Below are 26,887 nucleotides of genomic sequence, written 5' to 3'. Positions count from 1 at the left end.
GTAACAGGATCTCCTCTCCTTGTCTTTACTACCCAAGAAAGAAGGACATTGCAGAGTTTCTGGGCCTTATATGAGATGTCACTCTGTTGCATTGTATAATTTCAAATTTCCTATATTAATTCAAAAAAACTTACTATCCTGTGGTAGGCATTGTGCTAGAAGATACAGAAACAAAAACAATATAGAACAGTCCCAGTCTTGAAGAAGGTATTTCAGAGCAACTTCTTGTTTTAAAAACAAGGAAGAAGAGTATTACTAAGTTTTTCTACCACATATGCATTTATTACACTGCATAATTTCATCCTTACCTATAGCCTTCTGTAGATGAAACTGAGTAGAATCTGATAAAATGATCCAGTCTCTACTATCTCCTATGTTGTTTGTTGGCTTTTAATCTTGTTTTATGGTAACTTGAAGATTTAGCCATCCGTGTACCAACAATTCTGGGGCCAAAATAAAAGACATGTCACTAGATCATTAATCTTTTCTGGACTTTCACCAACCTCACTGATAGTTCTTTTTTCACTTCAGAATTCTTTTAGCAATGTAAATTACCAACTCAGCCATCCTATTTACTTATAACAAAACTAACGGTTTTAAATTATATATACTACAGTCTGTTAAAACCTTTGAGTGTGAACCATAGCCCATCCTAGAAAATTCTCTAATTTAATTGTATTTCATTGTAGTTAAACTTATAAACATTTTATAGAATCATAGAGTCAGACAAAATGTTATAAATAATTTCAAGCAACCACTTCCCCAAAATACCTTTCCTCCTCCTGAGTTTACTCTTCTCTTTGATTTAAGGTTTATTTTTACCACAGAACTAATTGATAAAGACGCCCTTGCTTTGTTATAAAATAGGATGTCACAGTTAGATTTTTTACAATATTTCCTAACAAGAATTGTTACTCTTTTGCTTCCAAAATAAAGGAGTAAAATTCTAATACAAGACTGCATAAATTAAAGAACTGTCTTCTACTAGTCAATAGTTCTATAAAAGGTTCAGTGATCATCAGAAATTTAGGAAAGTAATAGGACCACACAGGCAGTCAAATTAGAGTAATATCTGAGTTCAGAAGCTAATAGCTGAGCAGCTTCATAGGCTGTGCTCAATACCAAATTGCACTTTCAGTCTGTATTATCTGTACAGACCGTACTTACTGACTTTGGTTTTCAAACAAAATTAAAATTCTGAACAAGGTAAGATAGCTTCAGAATAAGTAAGGAAAAAGTTGTTCAGGTTCAGCCAGGTTCTGGCCTAGTTAAAAATTGAGATACCTTGCTACTCCATGAATTAAACTCCAATATCCAATTAATACTTTACATTTAGTGCTTTCTTTCTTACTAAACTAGCAGTTGGTGAGTAGAAGGAAGAAGCGGGAAGGGCTGCTTAAGGGGTACTGAGATGCTTAATCATTTTGGGGTGATGAAAATGTCTTAGCACTAGGTAGAGGTGATGGCTGCACAGCATTGTTTATACATCACATGACACTTAATTATACACTTTAGGCTTCCCCATTGGCTCTGCGGTAAAGAATCCGCCTGCAATGCAAGAGACGCGGGTTTGATCCCTGGGTCAGGAAGATCACCTGGAGAAGGAAATGGCAACCCACTCCAATATTCTTGCCTGGAGAATTCCACGGACAGAGGAGCCTGGAGGGCTACAGTCCACTACAAAGAGTCGGACATGACTGAAGCGACTTAGCACACAGGCAGGCAACTAAACACTATAAAATGGTTGATTTTACATGATGTGAATTTCACCTCAATTTCCTTCTAAAGTAAATTATTTCTTAAAAGGAAAAGCTACAGGGCTCTCTCGCAGAGATGGACTTCACTTTCTGAAGGCCCTCAAAGTACAAAACCTACATACCAGAAGCGAGGTTGGAGAGGGTCACTCCTGCTTCACATAAAGCAGCGTTAAAAGCTTAGATTTTCCTCAGGTGGAGCCTAGTTTCAATACTGGCCAATTAACTGGCATTTAACACCAATACTAAACTCATCCCAGTGAGAATGAGAAAGCGGGAAAATGTTTGTCCGGAATCTTCTAAAAGCAGCCCCGCCGGTTTAGAAATTCACTACGAGCCATAGCGAACACCACAGGGGAAATGGTAGGAGCCATATTTTTTTCCGGAAAGGTTTTTGTTTGGGGGTGAGGCTACTCGAGAGGTTCTATAAGCCTGAAACATTACATTTAAACCCAAGTGCTTAACTGTAACGAATGGATTTGTAAAAGGGGCAGCGTCCCACAGTGAAATGCAAAACCCCAGGCTAAGTCTCTTTCTGTAGCAACGAAGCTTCATTACGCCGCTCACCGCCATACCCATCCGCGGGAAAGCTACCTCCACTAGCCGAGGAAGGCGGAGCCTCGGAGGGCACTCCCGCCACACAGTGCTGGCGGCGCCGCTGGGCTTCCTGAGAGTTGTAGTTTTAGTCACCCATCCATCTCCTTTGTTCAGGCGGTATGTTGTGAACCAGGAAACTACAACTCCCAGAGTGCGCCGAGGTAGCGAGCGCCCGCGGCAGTGACGACTGTGGAGGACAAGGCCCGGAGGGACTCTGCCTTGTGGAGTGGCGCTGCTGCTTGGGCCGGTGGCAGGCTGCAGGCTGCTGGCGTCGCGGCTGAGGAGAACGGGCGAGTGGGTTCGACCTTTCCCGTTGTGGTGTCCGCAACGATGAGTGCTGCCAGGGAGTCCCATCCGCACGGGGTGAAGCGTTCAGCCTCCCCAGACGACGATGTAAATAACAATGGCGGAGTGGTGGAGGGTTGAGGCCTACCAAAGATTGGGATAGGCGGGGAAGGGTGGATGAAGACGGAGGAAGCGCTTGAGGTGACCTGAAGAGGGAGAGCCGCGGGGAGGACCCAGAAGAATGGGAAATATACTCTTTTCTTAATTAGGGTTGAACTGTTTGTAGAGTTCTACCCGCTAAGAGCCAGAGACCTGCATAGGAAGGGGAATCGAGGAAGGAAATTCTGAATGGTCGAGAAGTGAAAGAGTTTAGTGAAGTGTACGTGTTCACCCATTTGGGGGCTGTTGAAGCTTCTTTATGGATGTTTTTACTAGGAGATGGCAAGATCCTGCTGGTTTTAGGCTTAAAATCCTCCTGTGATAAAGTCGAGATGTTCGTGCAAATTTGGACAGATTTTCTGGCCGGGATTATTTTTGCAACGTAATGGTAACAGTTAAAATTAACTGCACTGTTAAGAGTAAACCAAGAAAGTGCTGAACGGAAAAACTGTACCGAGAGAACTGGCGCACAGTGCTGAGGCCTGAGACGTTGAGATGTAGAATCCCGTTTTGATGTCAAGTACTTCTCTTCTCCCTCCCCCCACAGTTGTCAGTTTAAATAGCAGGCCATTCATTCCTTGAAGTAAACCATTAAATATTTACTGCAGTGCCAGATGTTGGGAATTAAAAGATGAATAACTATGGTGTTTATCCTGGGCCTTTTGTGTATTTGTACTAGCTCCTAGCGCGGTGTCATGGACACTGCAGTAACCAGTAAACCTAAAACTAGGTCCTTCATACAATGGATGAATGCCATGGAAACGTAGACGGGAAAATTGGGGAGCGGGGGATGGTGGAGAGGTTATCGATAAGGATGATGAAGGGAGGATAACTAGTTTACTTTCGGTTATTTAGAGCGCTGTCAATTTCTGAATGTGTAGAGTTCTTTGTTTTCTAAAGTGCGGTTCAGTGCCTTTGGTAATATTTTACTTTGCGAAGCATAGAAGACTCATTGAACTCTGTTGGTGCATCAGTTGTAGTCAATGAGATGACGTTAAGACCCATCCTTCATCAGGTAAATGGTGGAGTTAGGTCCAGAATAGTAAGGCTCTTTACGGAAATTGATTTTAGCTCTGCAGAAAGATAAGTAATCAGTAAAGATTTGAGGATGAATAGTTATATAGTGAGATTTATTCGTGCCCGCTGTTCCTCCCTACAATTGGCTTTGAGATATTTTCTTGTTAATATAGTAAGCCAGTACTTATCAGGAATTTATCTAGGCTTTTTGAGTAACCTGGGTGCTGTTTATGGTTTAAAAACCATTACGCTGTTTTCCTCCTGGTATTTAACTGTGACTGGATTGCTAGAATGTCAGGCACCTGTTTGCTAGAATCAACGAAATAATCTTTTATTTTCACAGAAAACTCACAGAAAATTTAACAAAGTTAAAGTGATTAAATAATTAAATCTCTACAGTTTTCGATGAGATCAGGGTAAACTACATGACCTTTAAGACCTTTTCCAATCCTATGAGCATTCCTTTTGATAGAGGTGGTTACAGTTGCAGTTCAGAATTAGGTCCAAGGACCTTAACACATTATCTATAAATGTTGCGGTTCATGGGGTCGCAAAGAGTCGGACACGACTGAGGGACTGAACTGAATTCCGTATTTTAGTGCAATACAGTAGTAACTTGTCCCTTGACAGTAATTTTTGAGTCAGTTTCTTTAACATTATTTTTATTTTTGTTGGTGATTGGGAGTTATCTTTAAGTGCTTGTGTTTTTATTATTTTAAGAATAATACATATTTAAATTTTTAAAATATATGTCTAAGTTTAGAAAATTAAATGTAAGTGGTCAACAGTTTCTAATGTTCCTCTGACCTAAAAGATTATCAGTTTTCTTTGCCCACTCACCTCATGTTTATTGGGGGTAACAAATCATGGAATCCAACTGTTGGAAAATGCTGACAATTGTAGAAATAAATGCTAAGAGTTACTACAGTGTGTACTGAAGAGGAGGTAAATTGACTGCCGTTGTATAATAAGTGTATTAAGGATGAAACCAACTTAAAAATGGTTTGATTGGAGTGGAGAAATGAAAGCTGTCTTTTAGGAAGTAGGATGAATAGGGAGGATGACTTTAGTAACTGGTGGAGAATCTCTAAGAATGTGTGGGCACCCATGTGCTTTTCAGAATGCAGCACTTGAGCAAGGTACTTTCCACTGTATGGGAACACCTGGAAAGAAGAACTGGAAGGACTTCAGGATTTTTTTTTTAATTAGAATTATAAATTGTAGATGATAGGGTTATTTATGTAAGGCATTGAAGATATTTGCTCTTTTAATAGGAAATTTGGGGAAGTTTTGCTTTTTTAGACAATTATTTTAAATTAATTTTACATATTTTATAACTGTAGTTCATAAACTACTTGTATATATCCTGTCTCATTTGATCATGTACAGAGTATGATGTGGAAAGAGCAGAGGATGGAAGCAAGTCAGTTAGCCTCTTTGCCTCAGTGTCCTTATTTATTAAATGGACTCTTGAGAGAATGTAAATGAAAAGTGATTTGTAAGTTGTGAAACAGTATGCAGTTCTTAGGTGTTGGTATTCTTAAGACAGCCTTTCAAAAAAGACTCTTTGGGCAGATGGAGAATTAAAATTTAAAAGTTAAATATCAGGTCCAAGGAACAAGTGTTTAGTGAGAATCAGAACTTAAGCTTCACTAATACTTTGTTTTTTGTTTTGGGTTTCTTTTTCTTAACTATACTGAGCCAGAAATAGTTAAGAACTAACTAGTCTATGAAAAAATATGAGATGTCAGGTGGGAAAAAGTAAAGATTGGGGACTTAGATGGCTGGAATCAGAAGAGCATGCCACCAAAAGGAATTGAGAAGAACCATAAGTGGGTGTCCAATATGAGACAGATATTTCAACTCTCCTATGCCCAGAAAGGATGACTATTATTGTTTTACATATGCATTCTTCTAATTGTCTTTTATGAATAATTTTCAGAAGAAAAAGATTGTAAAACTAATTTTATTAGAAATTCTAATAACTTAAATTCTAGAACTTAACCATAACAAACCAAATTTTCTTGGTTTTTTCCACCATATATGTATATACAAATGCATACCCAAAATATTTAGCATTCTCTGAATATAGCTAACTGTTTATCAGTTGTCATGTGTGAAACTGAAACATAATTTCAGATTTCAGATCTATTTTAATAGATCTTAGCTTTATCTTAATTCTTGCATTTGCATCATCAAAATATGATACCTGAAGAATTTTTTTGAAACGCTTTCATTTCTCACAGTTTTGTGTAGAAAGGGGGTTGGCTTCTTTTCTCTATAATTATACAGCATTTTCATTTTTAGATTATAAACTCAACTGAAATGATCAACTCAGTGAATGCTTTCATTTCTGTATTCCTTCTAGTCACCAGCCCTTAATATTTGTCCACTTACAAACTATATCAAATAAGTTTTGGTGTACAAATATCATAAAAGAGGAAATTGTTACATATCTCTAGAAAAAATGGGATGGTCCAGGCTATTGTTGCAGTATTGCAAGATGAAGCCTGTTGAATGGCTTTCTAGATGAAAGTATCAGATTTCTTTTTTGGTCTTTTTTCTTCGTCTCACATTGACTTCCAGGTTGGAGAAAAGTTCTCTCTCTCATTGACTTCTGGGTTGGGGAAATCTAGTATTTCATCATCCCCAAACTCATAGTTTGAGATTTTTGCAGTTAAGTTTGCCATTATCGTTAGAGTGTATACCCTAGTCGTCATTTTGCATTCATCTTCTGCTGCTAAGTCGCTTCAGTTGTGTCTGACTCTCTGCGACCCCACAGAGGGCAGCCAACCAGGCCCCGCCCCCCCCGCCCCCTTCCAGGTCCCTGGGATTCTCCAGGCAAGAACACTGGAGTGGGTTGCCATTTCCTTCTCCATTGCATGAAAGTGAAAAGTGAAGTCACTCAGGCTTGTCCGACTCTTAGCTATCCCATGGACTGCAGCCTACCAGGCTCCTCCATCCATGGGATTTTCCAGGCAAGAGTACTGGAGTGGGTTGCCATTGCCTTCTCTGATTCATCTTCTAATCCATGTAATAGTTATGAAATATCTCCTGTCAGTTTCTAGGTTTTTTTAAACTCAGTTGCCATTATGGGTAGAAATGTAAAATTTTCAACTGTGTCCAAAGAAAGTTAAAGCATACAACAGAGAGGGGATGTCTTCTTGAAAGATGATGCAATTCTTTGGACAACACGGTGGGATAACTTTTCTTATTATTTTAGTCATTTTTAGCATAATTGGGAATGATTAATGAATTATAATGAAATGATTCTTACATTTGTTTCAAGATGTAGGGAAAAATATTGCTAGGATTCCATAATATTTATTAGATTTATAAAAAGGTTCAATAGACCCATTTGATAATTACAAGATAGGATGGGTTTTGTTCTGTTCTTTTTTTAAAAAAATAGTAAATATTCTCTTTCTTCTTTGGAAGACCTTAAAGAATAAAAGTCCTAACATACTAGTCCTTAGAAGTAACAGAAGCTGTTCAAAAAAGAAACTAAAAATGGGTCCAGTTGACCCTGAAGTTATACTGTTCTTTAGAATATTACTATAGCCAGTTTTTAACTTCAGTTAACAGCTGTGGCAGTCTTCTAGGTTCAAAGTATTAGGTACCCTTGGGCCCTGTACGGCTCTAAGTAGCTCTCAAAGTGTGGTCAACATCATCAGCGTCTCTTAAGAATTTGTTGGAAGTGAAATAAATCCTTGAGCTCCACCCCAGATGTACTAAATCTGAAATTCCTGAGGTACAGTCCAGCAGTTTGTGTTTTAACCAGTCCTCTAGGTAATTCTTACAGGTGTAAACTTTTGAAACCCAGATCTCTGGCTTCAAAAGAACTAAAGGAGTTTGCCTTATGGTAACAGAAAATAAATATTTTTAAAATCAAATATAATGCATATGGTTAACTTCTTAATCAAGAATGAGTCTAGTTTATAGTGAAAACTGATGGGAGTAGGAGGGAGGAGAAAACTTGGGATTTACTAGTGGACTCTTTCTAAGTTTTCTTAATATTTATTATTATACAGAAAAAATTAATTGGTCTATTTCTTTTCCAGCTTGGATCTAGCAATTGGGAGGCAGCAGACTTAGGTAATGAAGAAAGAAAGCAAAAGTTCTTGAGACTTATGGGAGCAGGAAAGGTAAGCATCAGACAGAATACATTTTTATCTTTTCTGTGAAAATAATGCCCTTTTTGTGTGTGTAAAGTGAGAAAGAATGAATACACTCGGATTCCATTTTACTTTACATTTTAAGGTCTGCCTGATTACTTTAGTTTTTTGTAACTGTAACTGACCTAATTGAGCTGCTTCTAGGTTTCTCTGTGCCACTGGGTGATAGTGTTTAGAGAATATATAGAGAAAAAAAATTTGTTTGAGTAGACTCCTGTGGAAGAAAGAAAAGGCAAAAGTTGTGATTTGCTGTTATCCTAATAATTTGATACTTCTGGGCAGACCATTTGGTAGATCTTACAAAGAATAATCTTTCATATTTTATAGCTTGTCCAGCTCTTTAAGTAGTGGCCAAAGGAATAGCCTTTATCAAAAACTTGAATTCTGTCCTTTGCCTTTGTTTTTCTTATTCATATGAGGATGCATTCATGCATTTTACCAATGACTGTTGACTGTCTAATACATGCCAAGCACTGTCCTAGGTCCTGGAGGAGCAGGATGGGATCACACAGATCAGTAACACATGTTTGCAGTCATCATGTGCTGGAGGATACCAGATAATGACAATCTAGAATTATAATTACTATGGAAGAGCTATGCACATGCTGCGAAATCAGCAGACAGGGGAAGCTAACTCTTGCTTAGCAGCACAAGAAAGCTTCCCAGAAATAGAATTGATCTGAATCTGAGAGGATTAAGAGTTGGCCAGACTAGAACAGTGAAGTTGGGCATAGGGAAAGATCATGTAAGATGTTAGGACCTATACGAAGGAAGCATTTGTATCTACATTAGTCCAGATTTCCAATAATTTGTGATTTGTCATAGAAAGTAGTCTGAAGTTTTTCTTGGTTCATGTAAATAAATTTTCTAAGGATATATAAAGTAATAGTTTAGGGAGTATACTCAATCTAGTAGACTTAAATTTCTTTAAGTACCTTGAAAGAACAGCCTAACATAAAATGTATGAAATTTAACCACCAGTGGTCAGTTATATCTCAGTAAAAGAGGAGGAGGGGGAGTAAGGTGGAGGACAGATTGAACAATTTAAAAAAAAAAAGAAAAAATTTGGCTACTGATAAATGGGTATAAGATACATTAAATTCTTTGATAGCAAAGATTATAACTGATACTTTAGTCACGGTGCTATCATCTTAGAGTAACTCGATGCCATTGCATATATTCAAATCTTGTTACATATTTCCTGCAATCTAAAGCAGCAATCTACTTAATTATTGATTTGCTTTTGTGCTAATAATATGTAGGGCAACAAACATTAATGCTTGAAGCTTTTCAGGAGGATCATCTTTGGGTATGGAGAATGTGGCATGATTTCACAATAGGATGATTTGTTATCTACTGTATATCTTCACACTTGATTGGTTAAGATTGCTTTGCAGATAGCCTCCAACTAATAAAAATAACTGGGGGGAAAAAAAAGATTGCTTTGCAGAGTCAAATTTTAATGAACAGTTTTGCTGTTATTGTCGAGTTGCTAAGTTGTGTCTGACTCTTTCGCAACCCCATGGACTGTAGCCCACCAGGCTGCTCTGTCCATGGGATTTTCCAGGCAAAAATACTGGAGTGGGTTACCATTCCCTTCTCCAGGGGATCTTCCTGACCTAGAGATTGAACCCAAGTCTCTTGAAAGGGCAGGCAAACTCTTCACCACTGAGCCGCTAATTTTAGTGAACAATATTTTTTTCAGTTGGTATTCTTTTTTTTTAATTGAAGTATAATTTACAGTTTTGTATTAGTTTCAAATATACAGTAGAGTGATTTAGTTATGCATATCTGTTTTTCAGATTCTTTTTCATTATAGTTTATTACAAGATCCTGAATATAGTTCCCTGTGCTATATACATATATAGTAGGACCTTATTGTTTGTCTATTTTATATGTAAGAGTTTGTGTCTAAAATTCCAAATTTATCCCTCTCACCCGTCTTGCCCTTTGGTAACCGTAAGTTTGTTTTCTATGTCTGTAAGTCTGGTTTCTGTTTTGTAAATAAGTTCATTGTATATTTTTTTAGATTTCACATGTGATATATTTGTTTTTGTCTGACTTCATTTACTATGATAATATCTAGATCTGTCCATGTTGCTGCAAATGGCATTATTCATTCTTTTATTGCTGAGTAGTATTCTATTGTACATATATATAATTCCTGTATGTATGTATATATGTATACACACCACATCTTTATCCATTCACCTAAATGATGGACATTTAGGTTGCTTCCATGACTTGGTTATTGTAAATGCTGCTGCTATGAACATTGGGGTGTTTATATCTTTTTGAGGTAGTTTTCTTTGTATATATGCCCAGGAATGGGATTTATGAATCATATGGTAACTATTTCTAGTTTTTTAAGGAACTTCCATACTGTTCTCCATTTACATTCCTACCGGCACCACAGGAGGGATCCTTTTTCTCTTCATCCCCTGCAGCATTTATTGGCTGTAGATCTTTTGATGATGACCTTTGTGACCAGTGTGAGGTGATACCCCCTTGTAGTTTTGATTGGAGTTTCTCTAATAATTAGTGGTGTTGAGCATTGTTTCATGTGCCTTTTGGCCATCTGTAGTCTTCTTGGAGAAATGTCTGTTTAGATCTTCTGCCTGTATTTTGATTGGGTCAGGATTTTCTTTTGATACTGACCTATAGGAACTATTGACCTATAGGAACTATTGTACATTTTGGAAATTAATGTCTTGGTGGTCTCATCATTTGCAAACATTTTCTCCCATTCCATAGATTGTTTTTTCATTTTCATATATGGCCTTTATTAGGTTCAGGTAGATTCCGTCTGTGCCCACTTTGCTTTTGCTTTGCTTTTTCCTTTCCTTTCCTTTTGCTGTGCAAAAGCTTTTAAGTTCAAGTTTTTTTAGGTCCCACTTGTTTGTTTTATTTCTATTACCCTGAGAGACAGGTGAAATAAATAGTGCTGTAATTTACTTGTATCTTTAATCCTGTTCAAGTTTATATTTGAATACAGTGTTAGAGAATGTTCTAATTTCATTCACATGCATGTAGCTGTCCAGTTTTCCAAGCACCACTTATTGAAGAGACTGTTTCTCTGTTGTATATTCTTGCCTCTTTTATCATAGATTAATTGACATAAGTATATGGGATTATTTCTGGGCTTTTGATCCTGTTCCATTGATCTATGTATGTTTTTGTGCCAGTTTCATACACTTTTGATTACTGTAACTTTGTAGAATAGTCTGAAATGAGGGTGCGATTCCTCTGACTGTTCTTCCTCAAAATTGTTTTGGCTCTTTGGGGCCACAGAAATTTTAAAATTATTTGTTATAGTTCTTTTGAAAAATGCCATTGGTGATTTGATAGGGATTGCATTAAATTGGTAGATGGCTTTGGGAAGTATGGTCACTAACAATATAAATTATTCCAATTCAAGAATATTTTCCACTGTTTCTGTTGTCTTCAATTTCTTCTATTAGCATCTTTTAGGCTTCTCAATACAGTTCTTTTGCTTGTTTAGGTAGGTTTATTCCTTGGTGTCTTATTCTTTTTGATGTGATGGTAAGTGGGATTGTTTCTTTCATTTCTCTTTGTGATAGTTCATTGTTAATGTATAGAAATGCAGCCAATTTCTATATATTAATTTTGTAGTCTGCAACTTTACCCAATTTATTGATGAACTCTAGTAGTTTTCTGCTGGTGTCTTTAGGATTTCCTATGTATGGTATCATGTCATCTGCAAACAGTGACAGGCTTACTTCTTCCTTTCTAATTTGGATTCCTTTTATTTCTTTTTATTGTATGATTGCTCTGGCTAGGATTCCCAGTACTATGCTGAATAAAAGTGGCAAAAGTGGGTGTCCTTGTCTTGTTCCTGATCTTAGGGGGAATGATTTCAAGTTTTCACCTTTGAGTGTTATGTTAGCTGTAGGTTTGTCATATATGGCCTTTATTATGTTAAGGTAGATTCCGTCTGTGCCCACTTTTCTGAAGAGTTTTTATCATAAATGTATGTTGAGTTTTAGCAAAAGTTTTTTCTTCATCTACTGAGATTGTCAGTTGAAAAAAATGCACAACGTAACAGTTGAGAATTATTTTATTCAGCGGATTTTCTGAGTACTTAAGCCCAGAAGGCAGCCTCTCAGATTGCTCTGAGCAACTGCTCCAAAGAGGTAAGGGAGGAGCCAGTTTTGCAGCAAAAACCGGATTAGTTGGGACATCAAAATATTACTGTTAACTAGGGAAAATCTGATATTTAAGTTAGTGAATTTAACACTTCATGTGGGGAGGTACAAGTCTGGACTCATTGAAATCATTCTTTTGAAAGGCATCTTAACTGTTTAGGGCCCGTATCCTGCTTTTCTACATTCTGAATCTCTACGGGGAGCAAAGTGGTGAATGCAGTGAATGCAGTGGCTGCTAGCTTGATGGCTACAGCGTCCTTTGTTTACTGACATGGCTACATTTTTCATTCATAGTTCTTCTTTCCTCTTGATTATAAATTCAGCCGACATTTGAGAGGCACTTTGTGACCAATTTTGTCCAACAGTGCTAGGGAGTCATGTGTGTGAGTGTGAGATTAACTGTCTTAAGACCTTTGCCATCATTAATTTTTTGGAGATGTGGTTACACATTGGGTAATGCAAGAAACAATCTTATAAACTAGACAAGATAATTAATATAGTTGGTAACATTAATAACTTTGCCATCATTAATTTTTTTGGAGAACTGGTTACATATTAGGTAATGCAATAGATGATCTTATAAACTAGACAGGATAATTAATATAGTTGGTAACATTAATAAGGTCATAGTACGGCAGAGAAGGGCTTCCCTGGTAGCTCAGACGATAAAGCATCTGTCTACAACGCGGGAGACCCGGGTTCAATCCCTGGGTCGGGAAGATCCCCTGGAGAAGGAAATGGCAACCCACTCCAGTATTCTTGCATGGAAAATCCCATGGACTGAGGATCCTGGTAGGCTACAGTCCATGGGGTCGCAGAGTCGGACATGACTGAGCGACTTCACTTTCACGGCAGAGAAAGACAGAGTATAAACAATTAATGTTTTATTTTTGTTTATAAAGGAATATTTGATCAACTTGTAGATCATGGAATAATAGAGGAAAAGTTTTTCTGGAAAACAAAGACGAAAAGCTAGTATGTTCCCCCCAAAAGTCATAGTTATATGTTTATTATTTCATTCAGTCCCATGTAATGCCTGTTGATCTGGATGAAGTCATCAGGTTTTACATGAGAGTTTTGTCATTTCTTACTTACTTCAGTGGTATGATCTAAAAGTTATCAGAAACTTACTTTTTTTTTAAAAGTTCTTTTTATAAATCTTCTTGAAGATCTTCATTTTATAAAAGCATTAGAGGAAAACAATGACTGTTCATAAATGACAGGACTTAAAATGGCATGGTTAAAGAACTGACTACAATGCAGTTGACAGTGAACTTGGGTATGTCTTTGAACATAAAACATTTTAAGATAATAAGTAGAATTATAATGATAACATTATACCAGGGCATCTCAGATTTTTAGTAATTTCATGTAAATTTTGGAATATCTATTAATGGCATCCATAAAATATAACATAAGGTTCATCTCTAATTACATGACAATGCTTCTCAAGTAATTTAACATACCTGATAAGCCTAATTAGTTTGACATTGCTCGCTGAGGTGTCTTGGTCCCTTTGAAGCATCCCAGAGTTAGATGGAGCTCAGGAGAACTTTAGAATTTGATGTTTGGGAAGTCTGTCCATACTGTCAACACTTGGTCAAATAGGATCATAGGTCATTCTGAAACAGTACTTAGACACAGTGACAAAAGATTTCAAAGCAAATATAGATCACCTAAAGGCAAAGAAACTCACACAATCTGTTGTCAAAAGCAGTTTCCTAAGAAAACTTTATTCTTTCAACAGAGAGAAGAAACAAGTTCAGTCATGTACCAGCTTACTTTTATTAGAAAAATCCATTTATGTAATTCAGTCTAATTTTAGTCAGCCCTGACCATGTACAAAATTCTTTACTCAGAGTTCCTTTTCCACAAACCTTCCATCACTTTCTATATCTATATTATTTTGTCTCTCTTCTCATCTACAACTAACCACTTCTAGGAAAGAGTTACTTTCTTTTCTCTTATCAAAATGCAAATCTAATCCTCAGAACTTCTTTTGTTCTTAACACACATCTTACTTTTCCAGCATACTGGACTGTTTTTTTAATTATTTGTAGTAGCTTTAATTTTGTATTAAATTAGGATTCTTAACTCTTGAAAGCTTTTTCTAGTGAATACTACAAAGTAAGCAATTATGAACTGTCTTTTATGTAGCATTCTGTATACTGGTGAACATAAATACCAATTTTCATAAACTTTCACCTCAATTCTGTCAACTTTAACACCTTTGACTCTAGTTTTTATTAGGATTCCGTCAGGAAGTCTTGGTCTTACAGGGAGTCCTAGAAGCTTTCCTTTCTTTTATCCTCCAACCATTTTATCTATTTTGTATAAAAGTCTCTGGAGTCCTCAGTGAGGGGTTGAGACAAGTGACTCGGGCCCTTTTCTCAATCTTTGAAGCTGATAAATTGGCTCATTTCCCCAAGTAATTGTTGATCAGGATCTCAGTGCAATTTTCTTCCATCCTTTAAATACATATATATATATATATATTAAACAGAAGTAAATAGAACAGACCTACTTGAGGTCTTTTATTGTTGGGGACCAGTACTTTGGGGCGAGGATCTCTTTGACACATTGAAACTTAGGTAATGTTGTTTGAGAATCTTTTGTTTTAATCCCTTTGACATATTTATCCCATTTAAAAATAATCATTTATCTAAACATTTCTTTATCCGTTTGGGATAAATTCCTTTAAAATTTTTACCTTGTTGGGAAATAGTCTCTAGACTTTCACTTTGATTTTTTTCTTATTTTTCTGTTAATCAACCTAATTAATATTAATTATTCTAATGCTTTTATCAGCATCTGTAAGATCCATTAAGGGGAAGCAGAAACCAAAATAAGATTCTCCAAACTAGTTTTTTGTGTTTATTAAACTAAGGGTGTTCTTAGAGTTTACCATTATATACTGTTTTTTTCCCTACCTTTTCATTTTTTTTCCCATAGGTATCAAGAAAACACGTATTTATAATGTTGTTTAGTCACTGAGTCATGTCTGGCTCTTTTGCAACCACATGGACTGTAGCCCACCGAGATCCTTAGTCCACAAGATTTCCCAGGCAAGAATAGGGAGTGGATTGGCATTTCCTTCTTCAGGGGATCTTTCCAACCCAGGGATGAAAGCTGCATCTCCTGCATTGGCAGGTGGATTCTTTACCACTGAGCCACCAGGGAATCCTGTTTATAATAAGAGCTCTCTAAAATTTTAGATATTTAAAGTTTCTCCAATTTAAAGGATTGATCATCTGGTTGTTGTGAGATGTATCTTAATAGTAACTTAAACCAATAACACAAGAGGGTTCTCCACAAGAGAGTGTGACTGATGCCACCTAAACAGACCCAGAAAGTTTATTCTCAGTAATAAGGCTAAGAAAGTAAAGGCCTTCACTCAACGAGTGATGCAGTGAAGGCTAAGAATCCAAAAAGCCCCCTGTGAGTTGGTAAATTCAGACAAAAGACTGCTCAGAATCTCAGTCTATTTGACTGGCTGCTAAATGTACACCATTTGTGTACCTTTTGGATGACAGGGACCAAGTGCTCAAAACACAAAAAGAAAAGGCCTGAAGATCAGGTAAAACATTTATATCTCAAAGACAGAGAAGAAAAAATAAATGCAAATCCCCCTAGAAGGGCTTTTGTTTTTTAACGTCAGAATTCTGGTTTTTTTTTTTTTTTCATGCTGACTTTTTCTAACTTAAGTGCATATACAATAAACGAGTTCCATTTAGTTGTTTTCAGGGCAAGACTCCTTTATTTACTTGCAGGTGTGAGTTCTGTATGTACATGAATCTGGCTGGAGTATTAGTCAGAGGCTGGCTTTCTGACACCCCTCATTTCTCTGAGTGAGTCTGTTTCCTATTTTAAAGTTGAATTTCTCTCAGATTTACTACTGCACTTTTATCCCAACAGATTCTTATTAAGGTAGCCAATTTGAGGACAACATCAATCAGGTCAGCCTCTTAACCCAACCATTCAGCCAGGACTGCTCAGTATGTTTTCAGTTGAGGAAATCCCAGTGTCTTTCCTTTGAGTTCCCCCAGTGTCTCAGGTAGAGGGCACTTTCTCTCAGGGTCTTTCATCTGGGCTCCCTTAGTACCTTTCAACTAGGGGGAGCCACTCTCTTTCAGTTGGGGAGCCAGGCACCTGTTGCTGTTGCTGCTGCTGCTGCTGGTAAGTCGCTTCAGTCGTGTCTGACTCTGTGCGACCCCATAGACGGCAGCCCACCAGGCTCCCCCGTCCCTGGGATTCTCCAGGCAAGAACACTGGAGTGGGTTGCCATTTCCTTCTCCAATGCAGGAAAGTGAAAAGTGAAGTCACTCAGTCGTGTCTGACTCTTAGCGACCCCATGGACTGCAGCCTACCAGGCTCCTCCGTCCATGAGATTTTCCAGGCAAGAGTACTGGAGTGGGTTGCCATTGCCTTCTCTGAGGCACCTGTTAGACACCATCAAATATAATTCATCATCATCAGGAACCGGGAGAGACTCACCCAAAGAGACTCATCCAAATTCGTCTGCACTCCCTAAGGAGACGGATGGGCACAAGGCCTCTGTGGTCAAGGCCTCAGTTCCTCACAGCGTTCAGACGAAAGAGAGGCATCTTCTCTGTGTCCCTTCCTGGTCACCAAAACTGTCCACTGGGAAAAATACATAACCTAAAAGTTGAGAATTATGTTTTATTTGGCAAATTTTCTGTGGACTTAAGTCAGCCTCTCATATTGCTCTGAATTACTCCTCCAAAGAGGTAAGGGATATATAGACATTTTTGCAACAAAAACTATAGATAGTCGAAACATCAAAAGATTACTGTTCTTTAAAGAAACTAAGGAAAACCAGACATGTCAAGTTAATGAATTTAATGCTTTTCGGGGAAGATTTAATGGGAAAATATAAGAGTTTAGACTCACTGAAATCATTCCTCTGATATGCACCTTAGATACCTAGGGCCGGTATCCTGCTTTTCTCCATCCCAAATCCCCTCAGGGTGCACAAATGGGGGTGGCTGCTGACTTGATAGCCAAAATATCCTTTATTTATTGATATGGCAGGCCATATCTTTCATTCACAAGAGGATTGTGTAGTTTTTTATTCTTCAATTAATGTGGCATATCACACTGATTGATTTGCAGATATTGAAAAATCCATGCATTGTTGGGATAAATCCTGTTTGATCATGTTGCATGATCTTTTTAGTGTATTATTGTATTCAGTTTGCTAGTATTTTGTTGAGGGTTTTTGCGTCTATGTTTATCAGTGATATTGGCCGGTAATTTTCTGTTTGTGTGTTACCTCTGTCTGGTTTTGGTATCGGGGTGATGGTGGCTTCACGGAATGACTTTGGGAAATTTCCCTCCTCTTTAATCTTTTGGAAGAGTTTGAGAAGGAGTGGAATAAGTTCTTTGATGTTTATTAGAATTCCTCAGAAGCCATCAGTTCCTGGATTTTTGTTTGTTGTGAGTTTTTTAAGTTACCGATTCTGTTTCACTTCCAGTGTCCAGTCTGTTGAAATTTTTATGTTTCTCCTTGATTCAATTTTGGTGTGTTGTATGTTTCTAGAAACTTGTCCATTTTTTCTAGGTTGTCCAGTTTGTTGGTATATAATTGTTGATAGTATTCTCTTAAGGTTTTTTGGTATTTCTGCAATATTAGTTGTTACTTCTCCTGTTTCATTTCTTATTTTATTTGGGTCCTCTCTTTTCTTCTTGGTGAGCCTGGCCAGAGGTTTGTTGATTCTGTTTACCCTTTCAAAAAAACCCAGCTCTTGGTTGATTCCCCTCCCCTCCCCCCATTTTTAAAAAGCCTCTATTTTCTCTTTGAAAGTGAAAAAGTGAAATTGTTAGTCTCAGTCATGTCTGTCTCTTTGCAAACCCATGGACTGTAGCCCACCAGGCTCCTCTGCCCATGGAATTCTCTAGACAAGAAAACTGGAGTGGGTAGCCATTCCCTTCTCCAGGGGACCTTCCCAGTCCAGGGATTGAACCTGAGTCATATTTCATTGCAGTCAGATTCTTTACCATCTGAGGGACTGGGGAAGCCCTGTTTCCTTTTCATCTTTTATTATTTACCCTCTTCATCTTTTATTATTTACCCTCTTCTTCTGACTTCGGGTTTTGTTTTTCTAAATATTTTAGGCGGTAGGTTAACTTGTTTATTTGAGATTTATCTTTTTAAGGAAGGCCTATATTGCTGTTAACTTCTTACTTAGGACTGCTTTTGCTGCATCCCACAGATTTGGTCTGGCCATGTTTTCATTTTCATTTGCCTTAAGATATTTTAAAATTTTCTCTTTGATCTCATCATTGACACCTTGGTTTTTTTAATACCATCTTGCTTAGTCCCCATATAATTGTTTTTTTCTTGTTTCTCTTTCTGTCATTGATTTCTAGTTTCATGCCATTGTGGTCAGAAAAGACCCTTGAAATAATTTTTATCTTCTTAAATTAGTTAAGCCTTGTTCTGTTTCCTAATATGTGGCCTACCCCAGAGAATGTTCCATGTTCACTTGGAAAGAATGTGTATTCTGATTTTTTGGATGTTATGGCCTATAAGTATCAATTGAGTCTTAACTGTTCTGTTGTGTTATTTAGGATCTGTTGCTGCATTGATTCTGTGTAAGATCTGTCCACTTATATTAAAGTCTCCTATTGTATTTCCATCAATTCTTCCCTATGTCTGTTAGTATTTTGTTTTTATTCATTTATGTGCTCCTTTATTGGGTGTGTATATGTTAACAACTGTAATAGCCTCTTCTTGTATTGATCCTGTTATTATTTTATAGTATCCTTTGTCTTTATGGACTTTGTCTTAAAGTCTGTTTTTTCTTATATGGGTATTGCTACCTCCACTTTCTTGTCATTTCTATTTCCATGAAATATCTTTTCCATCCTCTCAATTTCAAATCTGTGTATCCTTCACCCTAAAGAGAGTCTCTTGTAGGCAGCATTATGGTAGGTAGCCTCTTCATTTAGTCCAGTCTGCATTCTTTTGATTGTATCATTTAGTACATTTGTATTTAAGGCAGTTGTTGGTAGATATTTGTTGCCATTTCAAACCTTCTTTTCCAGTTGAGAATGTATTTCTCTTTGTTCCTTTCTTTTTGTTTGTCCTGTTGTGTTTTGATAGTTTTTGTTTGTGTTACATTTGAGTTCTCTTGTTTTTTTTTTTTTGGTTTTTGTGAATTTGTTGTATGTTTTTGTTTTGTAGTTACCCTGTTTTTCAAGGTGTTTTTTAAATAAAATTTCTTATAGCAAAAATTACATATATCAGATTTATTAGTGAAAAAACTAAACAAACAATTTGAACAAGTACCTTAATATTTATGGGTTTAAACATTTTCATACTTAAGAAATGTGAAAATGCTTTCTGCCAGGTTACACACCAAATCCCATATGAGGAAAGAAATGTACTAGGTTACATTGATTGTACCCTTGGCATGAGTTTTAAAGAAAATACTGTGAACAATGCCAGTTAGAAGCAGCCTCAACTTGTTGCCTAGGACAGAGTTAAGGATATAAAGATGAGTGTTGTTAGTCTTTCTCATTTTTCAAATGGTTTTAACCCATTGTTATATCTCATTGCTTTGGACTGGTAGTCATAGGTTCAAGCACATTCCAATAAGAATCTACATTTTCTAACTTCCCTCCCCCATATTTTATGATTTTGATGTCTGTCTGCTTTTACGTCTTCCTGTTAAATAAGCCTTTTGCTATTCATGTTAATTATCGTTGCTTTCACAAATTTTTTTTTAGTTTTTGCTTGTCTGAAAAATTCTTTCTCCTTCTAAATGATAATCTTGCTGTGTAGAGTATCCTAGGTTGTGGGATTTTTAGGACTTTGAATTTATGTTGCCACTCCCTCTGTCCTGCAGCATCTCTGTAGAGAAGTCAGCTGATAGACTTACGAGGTTTTCCTTGTAAGTAACTCTCTCGGGCCTTTTTTGACTGTGCTGCACAGCTTGTGGGATTCTAGTTCCCTGACCAGGAATCAAACCCTGGCCCCCTGCAGTTTTTTGCTATGGTCTTAAAGGGTTGTTTTTATGTGGAAATATCCCTGTATAGCCCATGAGTCTAATATTTTTGGTGTGAAGGCTGCTTTTAGTATGGATGATTGCTGCATCTTTCCTCAGTGTATGCTTGCTGTCATCACCTTGTTGCAGGGGTTGTGATTGGTGTTCAGGATGTGTACAGGACCTACACTTGTTTAATCTGGCCTCAGGTGATATGAGTTTCTGTGATCCCTTTAATCTGGCCTAAGGTGGTCTCTTGGAGAGCTTCTCTGGTTCCTTTAATCTGGAATGAGGAATGCTAACATCTTGTTTGTGGGGTTTAGTTATGTAAAGAACTCAGATTCTGTTGTTTGTGTTTCTTGAGATGGAACTGAGACCCTGCACAAAGGCTACACTGTTTCTTGACTGCTCTTCACTCTGCATCCCCTCCCTTCTCTGTTTAGCCTCTATTTGAATCTGCCCTTTGGAACTCAAGGAAGGTCAGGGAGGCTGGAGTTTCTTTCCTACAAGCAAGAAATGAGGGACACAGAAAGGTTTCTGTGCCCAAGAGCCCCACAGGCTCCTGTTTGGTTTCAAAACTAAGTATGAACCATAAAGAATGGATTGGAACTGATAAATTGAGACTAATTATGTAAGCTAATGAGTTGGTAACTTTGAGTTAGATTTATCTTTATGTTGTATAGGACTAGATTGTTTTAAATTGTGCTTTTTCATAGTTTGAAAGAGTGGTTTTTGTAGTCAGAAGTAACGAGCTAGCTGTTTATGGTCTGTTGCTAAGTAGTAATGATTCTTATTTTTTATATTTTAGATTTCTGTCATTTTGTTCATTATCTTTATTTAGCTAAATAATCTGATTTGCTTTTTCTCCATGATATATGCCTGAGACATAAACAATTCTTAATTGGCATTTTAGAAAAGAAAATGTTTAAATTGATCCAATTTTCTAGTTATCTGTCTATCTTGTTTAAAATCTACATACTTTCTGTCCCCATCCTCTGCTTAGTTTATTGTAATGACACTGCCTTCAGACATAACTATAATTTACTTATTGATTTTGTTTCCCCTCCCCATCCCTATCCATGCAAGAATGTAAGTTCAGCATCAGGCACATAGGCAATAATTATGTTAAATCTGTGGTTTCAAATTCTAATACATTTCCTTCTTCTCACAGAAAGAACATACTGGTCGTCTTGTTATAGGAGATCACAAATCCACATCTCACTTCCGCACAGGTAAGAAGGTAAAATATAATTAAAGTGGAGGTGCTAAATTTGGAATGTGAAATACTTGCATATATTTTGGGATATTCTAACTTCTGTGTATAATTGTTGATTAGTTCTGATGATTAACATGTTAGAAATAAATGTTGTATATGTAAACATGTTACATGTATCATGTAACAGTATATACTCTGATGAAGGATTTGAAAGAGTTTACATTAATATGATATTCTAACCAAGAACCTGACTTGTTTCTGTTTTCATTTTTACTAAATTTACAACATGTAGTATTTTAATTGTAGTGAGGTTTTATGCCTCATCTTGCCAATTGTAGTTTCTAGAGTTTACATATATTTTGTATACTATTTACTATACAGTGTTATAGTTGGCATATTATACTGGTTTTTAGTTTATTCACTAAGTTTTGCTCTGAGATCTTTGAAGAGCATAAACTCATTGGAAGACCTGAAGAAATGAATTTTTCTTTTAATTTTGGGGGGGGTTTAAATTAAAAACTGAAAATGAATTAGAATTTGGATTTGAATTCGGTGTGCTGAAAATTTTTCTCCCATTTAATATTGACCCTGATCTTGGACATTATTAACAACAGGGCACAATACCCATATACATTTAAGAAAAGCTTTACTTATGTCATTTAAATTAACTTTATACTGACCTAGATTATGTAGCATATTTTAGAAATTAATAGGCATTTTATTTTTCTGGTGTTGAACAGTTACTTCAAATTAATCTGCATTGCTACAAAAGGCTAAAGAGTCTGAACTTTAGCAGAATGGAAATGTATTTAACTGTTGCACTTATTCTTTTAAAATATGAAGTTATTTTCTTGTATTTACAAATTAAAATGCCACGTACAGAAAGCTCCAATGGTATTGGTAATATTTTAGTCCTTGGGTGGTAAGTTTATAGATGGTTGTTTAATATTCTGCTTCATAACTTACAACAGAGTATATGTTAAAAGTATATGTATTTGTCAAATGTCACATGATATATTGGTTCAGTAAATTGATATGCAAAGAAAGGCATAAGGAGAGCCAATTCCAAGGTCATTTTATTTAGCCATTTTCTGAACAGAATCAGGTGCCTTTTCATTATTTGTGTTCAAAGACAGAAGCTGTTGTTTGTTGGAGGTGTTTTTCTATGACTAGGAGGAAACTTTCACTTTCAGAAGAACCATTATTAGACCATATTAACTAAAACATGACACCCAAAATCCTTAGTAATTAATATTTACAGTATCTAAACTTCAGGCAATTCTGAGAATTCCTTATCTGGTATGAATTATCACATGGAAAAATTTTTCATCTTTAATAAAACAGCTTCTAGTTCAAGTAGTTACTAAAGAAGTAAGTTATTTTGTCTGTTAGGTAACTATGTATGGTATATAAACCCATTCACAAAATTCACTGTAAAATTACTCAGAGAAATCAGCCCTAAATATAATAGCATCTGTATTATGGGTTTTTTGTGTAATCAAATATTTCTATTAATTTGACTGAAACATAATCAAAGTACACTGGACATACAGGGGAAGAAGACAAGAAAATTAATGAAGAACTGGAGTCTCAATATCAACAAAGTATGGACAGTAAATTATCAGGAAGATATCGACGACATTGTGGACTTGGCTTCAGTGAGGTAGTAATTAACATATTTTCATTAAGTGGAAAGATAATTCCAATTTGATATCACTTATTTCTGTTAAATTACTCTAGCAACCAAGAATCCTATGTAGAAACCTCTCTTTATATAGTTACTTAAAATATTTTTATATGCCAAACTAGGTCTTTGTAGATAATGAGAAGAGATATTGAGAGTTTTTGAAATATGTTTTTTGATACTAGCTTAATGTACATTCTGCTTAAAGAATCATTAGGGCACATTTTAAGTAGGCATGAACAATGTACTCACAAGTTAGATGAAATATTTCATGTAAATACTCATTAGGAGAGTTTTCTCAGTTGTTTCCTATGTCACGTCGTTCCATATAACTACTGGTTCATTACTCCAAAATAATGTAATATGCAAAACATTGGTAACTGTTTTCAGCATTCCCGTGAATCAGTGGTTAACTTGCCTTATTCTTAAAAAAAAGTACTGTTTCCATCAGGAAGACAATGTTAATTTCAAACTAGGGAGGGAAGGAAAGGTGGTGGTCTTCAGAGCCCTTAAGCAAAAATCCTACTCAAGTTTATAAAACAGCTAGAGATGCCTGAGCCCTCAGCTCTTCCCTAGGCAGCCTTTGTTCTTAAACTGTTAATATAATGGCTAGGGAGTGAGACAAAAATGAGGGTCTTTTCCAGTTTTTGTACTGGATTATTTTAATAGGCTGTTGGTTGATGTTTTTAGGTAGATGATCATGATGGAGAAGGTGATGTGGCTGGAGATGATGATGATGATGATTCACCTGATCCTGAAAGTCCAGATGACTCTGAAAGTGATTCAGAGTCAGAGAAAGAAGAATCTACTGAAGAGCTCCAAGCTACTGAGCACCCTGATGAAGTGGAGGATTCCAAAAACAAAAAAGACGCAAAAAGCAACTATAAGATGATGTTTGTTAAATCCAGTGGCTCATAACTCCCAAACACTTAGTCTTTGTATTAAAAGTAAGCCTTATTGTTATAATGCACAGTGGAGGACTGCTTATAGAGCACAGACCTTTGTATTATAATTTTTAAAAAGGCCCTTTTAAATAATTACAAAGAGTGTTTGCTTTCAGATGCCATGGGTTACACTTTTATGGGCATGACTATAACCATTTTTGTAAAGAGTAAGAGTTGTATAAAATAAGAAATAAATACAATACTCAACTTCTTTTCATGTTAGCATCATCAAAAATCTCTAATATCACCTTTTTACCCCTTCAGATATAGTTATGGGGGAAACAGTATTTTTTGTGTGGTAGCTGTTTATCTTTTTTTGTTTCTTCATGTTTTCTCTTATAAAAGTTTTATCTGGTACTGTGATGTGTTCATGGGAAATATTCTTTTATTATACTTTCTCATAGTAGAACTATTCATCATGGATATTTCTGCTGCCAATAACAGTCTAAATTAATGCTGGCAAAAGATTAGGAACTTAGTTTACTCTTACTGATTCAGCTCTAGTCTTTCGGACCAAAGCAACATGAGAGCAAATACTTTTCAAACCTGTTAGGTTGGGGTTGCAGTTGTCATATATTTGGAATGTTATGATCCCAAGCAGTCTTTATATAATTTGAATGATACTGTATGTGAGATTTTTTTTAATATAAAATTGGCCAATTTTTACAGAAGAAATTTTTTCTCTGATCATTTGGTCCTGTCTATTTAGGAATATGTAAAATGGAACTTTTTTTTTTAAGGTAATATGTGACCAAAGTTAATTTCCTTCCTAGTGCTTAAATAAAGAGAAAACAGTTTCCCATATTTGGTTGTAATACCTTTATCCTCATTATCTAAAAATGAGGAACAGACTTATTGAACAAGAATCTGAAACAAATTCTCTTCATTTTACCCCAGTGCTGTTATCCCAATTATCTTACAAAAAGGAGTATTGCTTTGATTTTATCACTACTTCTGTTGGAGTAAGATTAGTATCTGACTACTATTATGTGGTTAATTTGTACAGCAGGTTAACACAAACTGCATTATGGGCTAGTCAATGATGTTTGAGTAATTGGGTTCACAATCTTAATGTTTCTAAGTGATGTGTTCAAAGGCTTGAGTTAAACCTGTTTGCTGAACCGTTATACGTCTAGATGCTTAAGTATGTGTTTAATGTGTTGGATTTTTTTTTTTTTTAAAGTTCCTATGTCATTTTGAAATATAGAATATGTTCAAGGAGTATAGCAACTAGAACAGGTGATTTCTGGATTATGCAGTCCATCCTGAAGTTTTTTTTGTATTTCACACCCCCAACATTTTTTTTTTTCCTTATTTCTCACATTGTTTTATAATAGGTGTTACCCTATATAGTAAAATACTGAGTCAGTGGGTAGTAAACAGAATGTACAACATTTAACAAATAGCATTTGGTTTAAACAAGTTTGGGTTTGTTCAGATTTCAGTTTGGCCATTGATTTTCAAATATCTAGCCTGTAGGGTTGCTTATTACAACTAATTTAAGAAGTGAAAACTGATTTATGTTTAACAGTGTTATATTTTAAAAAGGACTTTTCATCAATTTATTTAAATATGCTGGGTTATTAATAAGCCTCGGTTCTTATATAAATAGAAGAGCCTTGTTCTAAAATAACTACACTGGAGGACCTTTTTTCTTCATCTTCAAGTAGAGAAATTCTTACTCCAGTTCATTTATTATTGGACATTAACAAAATTCAGGGTCAGATTAAATTTAGATCTGTTGGACCATATGGCCCAGTGGCCCAGCACCACATTAAATATCATGGCTGTCTTTTAAGCATGAACATTGGGTTTTTGTTTTTCTTTATTAAATTGTGGGGGAAGGGGATTAAAGGAAGACAGATACTATGCCATTTTGATATCCCTACTAAAGTACCACAAGGGAAAATACAATTTGCTTTTGTGCAATGAAATATGCTATTGAGGTGAAAGTTGAATGGCAACTTTTTCCTACTATTGATACTTTCTTACCTGAAATATACTTCTCCCAGGTGTTGATTATACTGATGTTCCAGTGATCTTTCTATTGTAAAGGTTTTCAGGAACACAGATTCCTGTGTGTATTAATAGGTAAAAGTCTTCTCATATCTGTAATTTTTTTAAACCTGGAAGAATTCAAGGTACAGAAAAAAGCCTGACGTGATTGTTGTTCTGATTAAACAATGGTTTGAGAGCAGAAAGGTGGGTCATATTTTTTGAGTAAATTTTGAGGTAGTAAATTTCAGCTGCCTGGTTGGCATCAATGAACACTGCAGGGCTGTGATTCCATTGCTTTGTCTCCACAGTAACCACATCTTGGATACTTTCAGTATCCAAAAACAACTTTACCTCTGAAATCACAAATGTAGAAATCTTATCTCCAACCGTAACTGCTCTATTCCTTTATGTATGTTCAAATCAGATCATTTCACTGTTGTCACCTGTTTCATAAGCCCTGTCTAGATTTTTTGTGTGATCCATTCAGTGTCCCTGTTGTCAGTAACCCAAATAACCTTCCCTAAATGTCATAACATTCCTAGAAATACAGCCCTGGGTGATCCAGTTTCCTATGGATTATTTCTGGAGAAAGACCACCAACTGAACAAACCAGTATTTCTAAATGTTGATTAACAACACTGCTTGTTATCCTTACTGTTTTCTCCCGTCAACCCTTCTCCCGTTCTTAACTGTTGAAAACCCCTATTTTCAAACTTGCGACCCTCTCTTTCCTCCTTTTATGACATGTCCTTACATTCTAGCTTACATTAAAGAATAGGTTTTATCAGGCAGAAATTCCCCAAACTTCGACCTAATTTGACAACCATGGAGAAGTGCTCCACTCTTCTAGGTCACATCCCAGCTCTACCAAGTTAGTGATAAA

The 26,887-nt window shown here is 36.2% G+C and overlaps 1 protein-coding gene across 1 annotated transcript; it reads left to right on the top strand.

Moving 5' to 3' along the window:
• The first annotated feature begins 2,289 nt into the window (after positions 1-2,289).
• On the top strand, positions 2,290-26,207 carry C11H11orf58 (chromosome 11 C11orf58 homolog). Its single transcript, XM_043481393.1, has 5 exons — positions 2,290-2,744; positions 7,874-7,957; positions 21,334-21,394; positions 22,932-23,041; positions 23,753-26,207. The coding sequence occupies exons 1-5, from the start codon at positions 2,682-2,684 to the stop codon at positions 23,978-23,980; spliced, it is 546 nt and encodes a 181-aa protein (XP_043337328.1). The 5' UTR covers positions 2,290-2,681; the 3' UTR covers positions 23,981-26,207.
• The last annotated feature ends 680 nt before the right edge of the window (positions 26,208-26,887 follow it).

This window comes from Cervus canadensis, chromosome 11 (assembly GCF_019320065.1).
Source record: "Cervus canadensis isolate Bull #8, Minnesota chromosome 11, ASM1932006v1, whole genome shotgun sequence".
Taxonomy (NCBI): domain Eukaryota; kingdom Metazoa; phylum Chordata; class Mammalia; order Artiodactyla; family Cervidae; genus Cervus; species Cervus canadensis.
The sequence above is the reverse complement of the archived record's forward strand: the minus strand, read 5'-3'. Positions and strand labels throughout refer to the sequence as shown.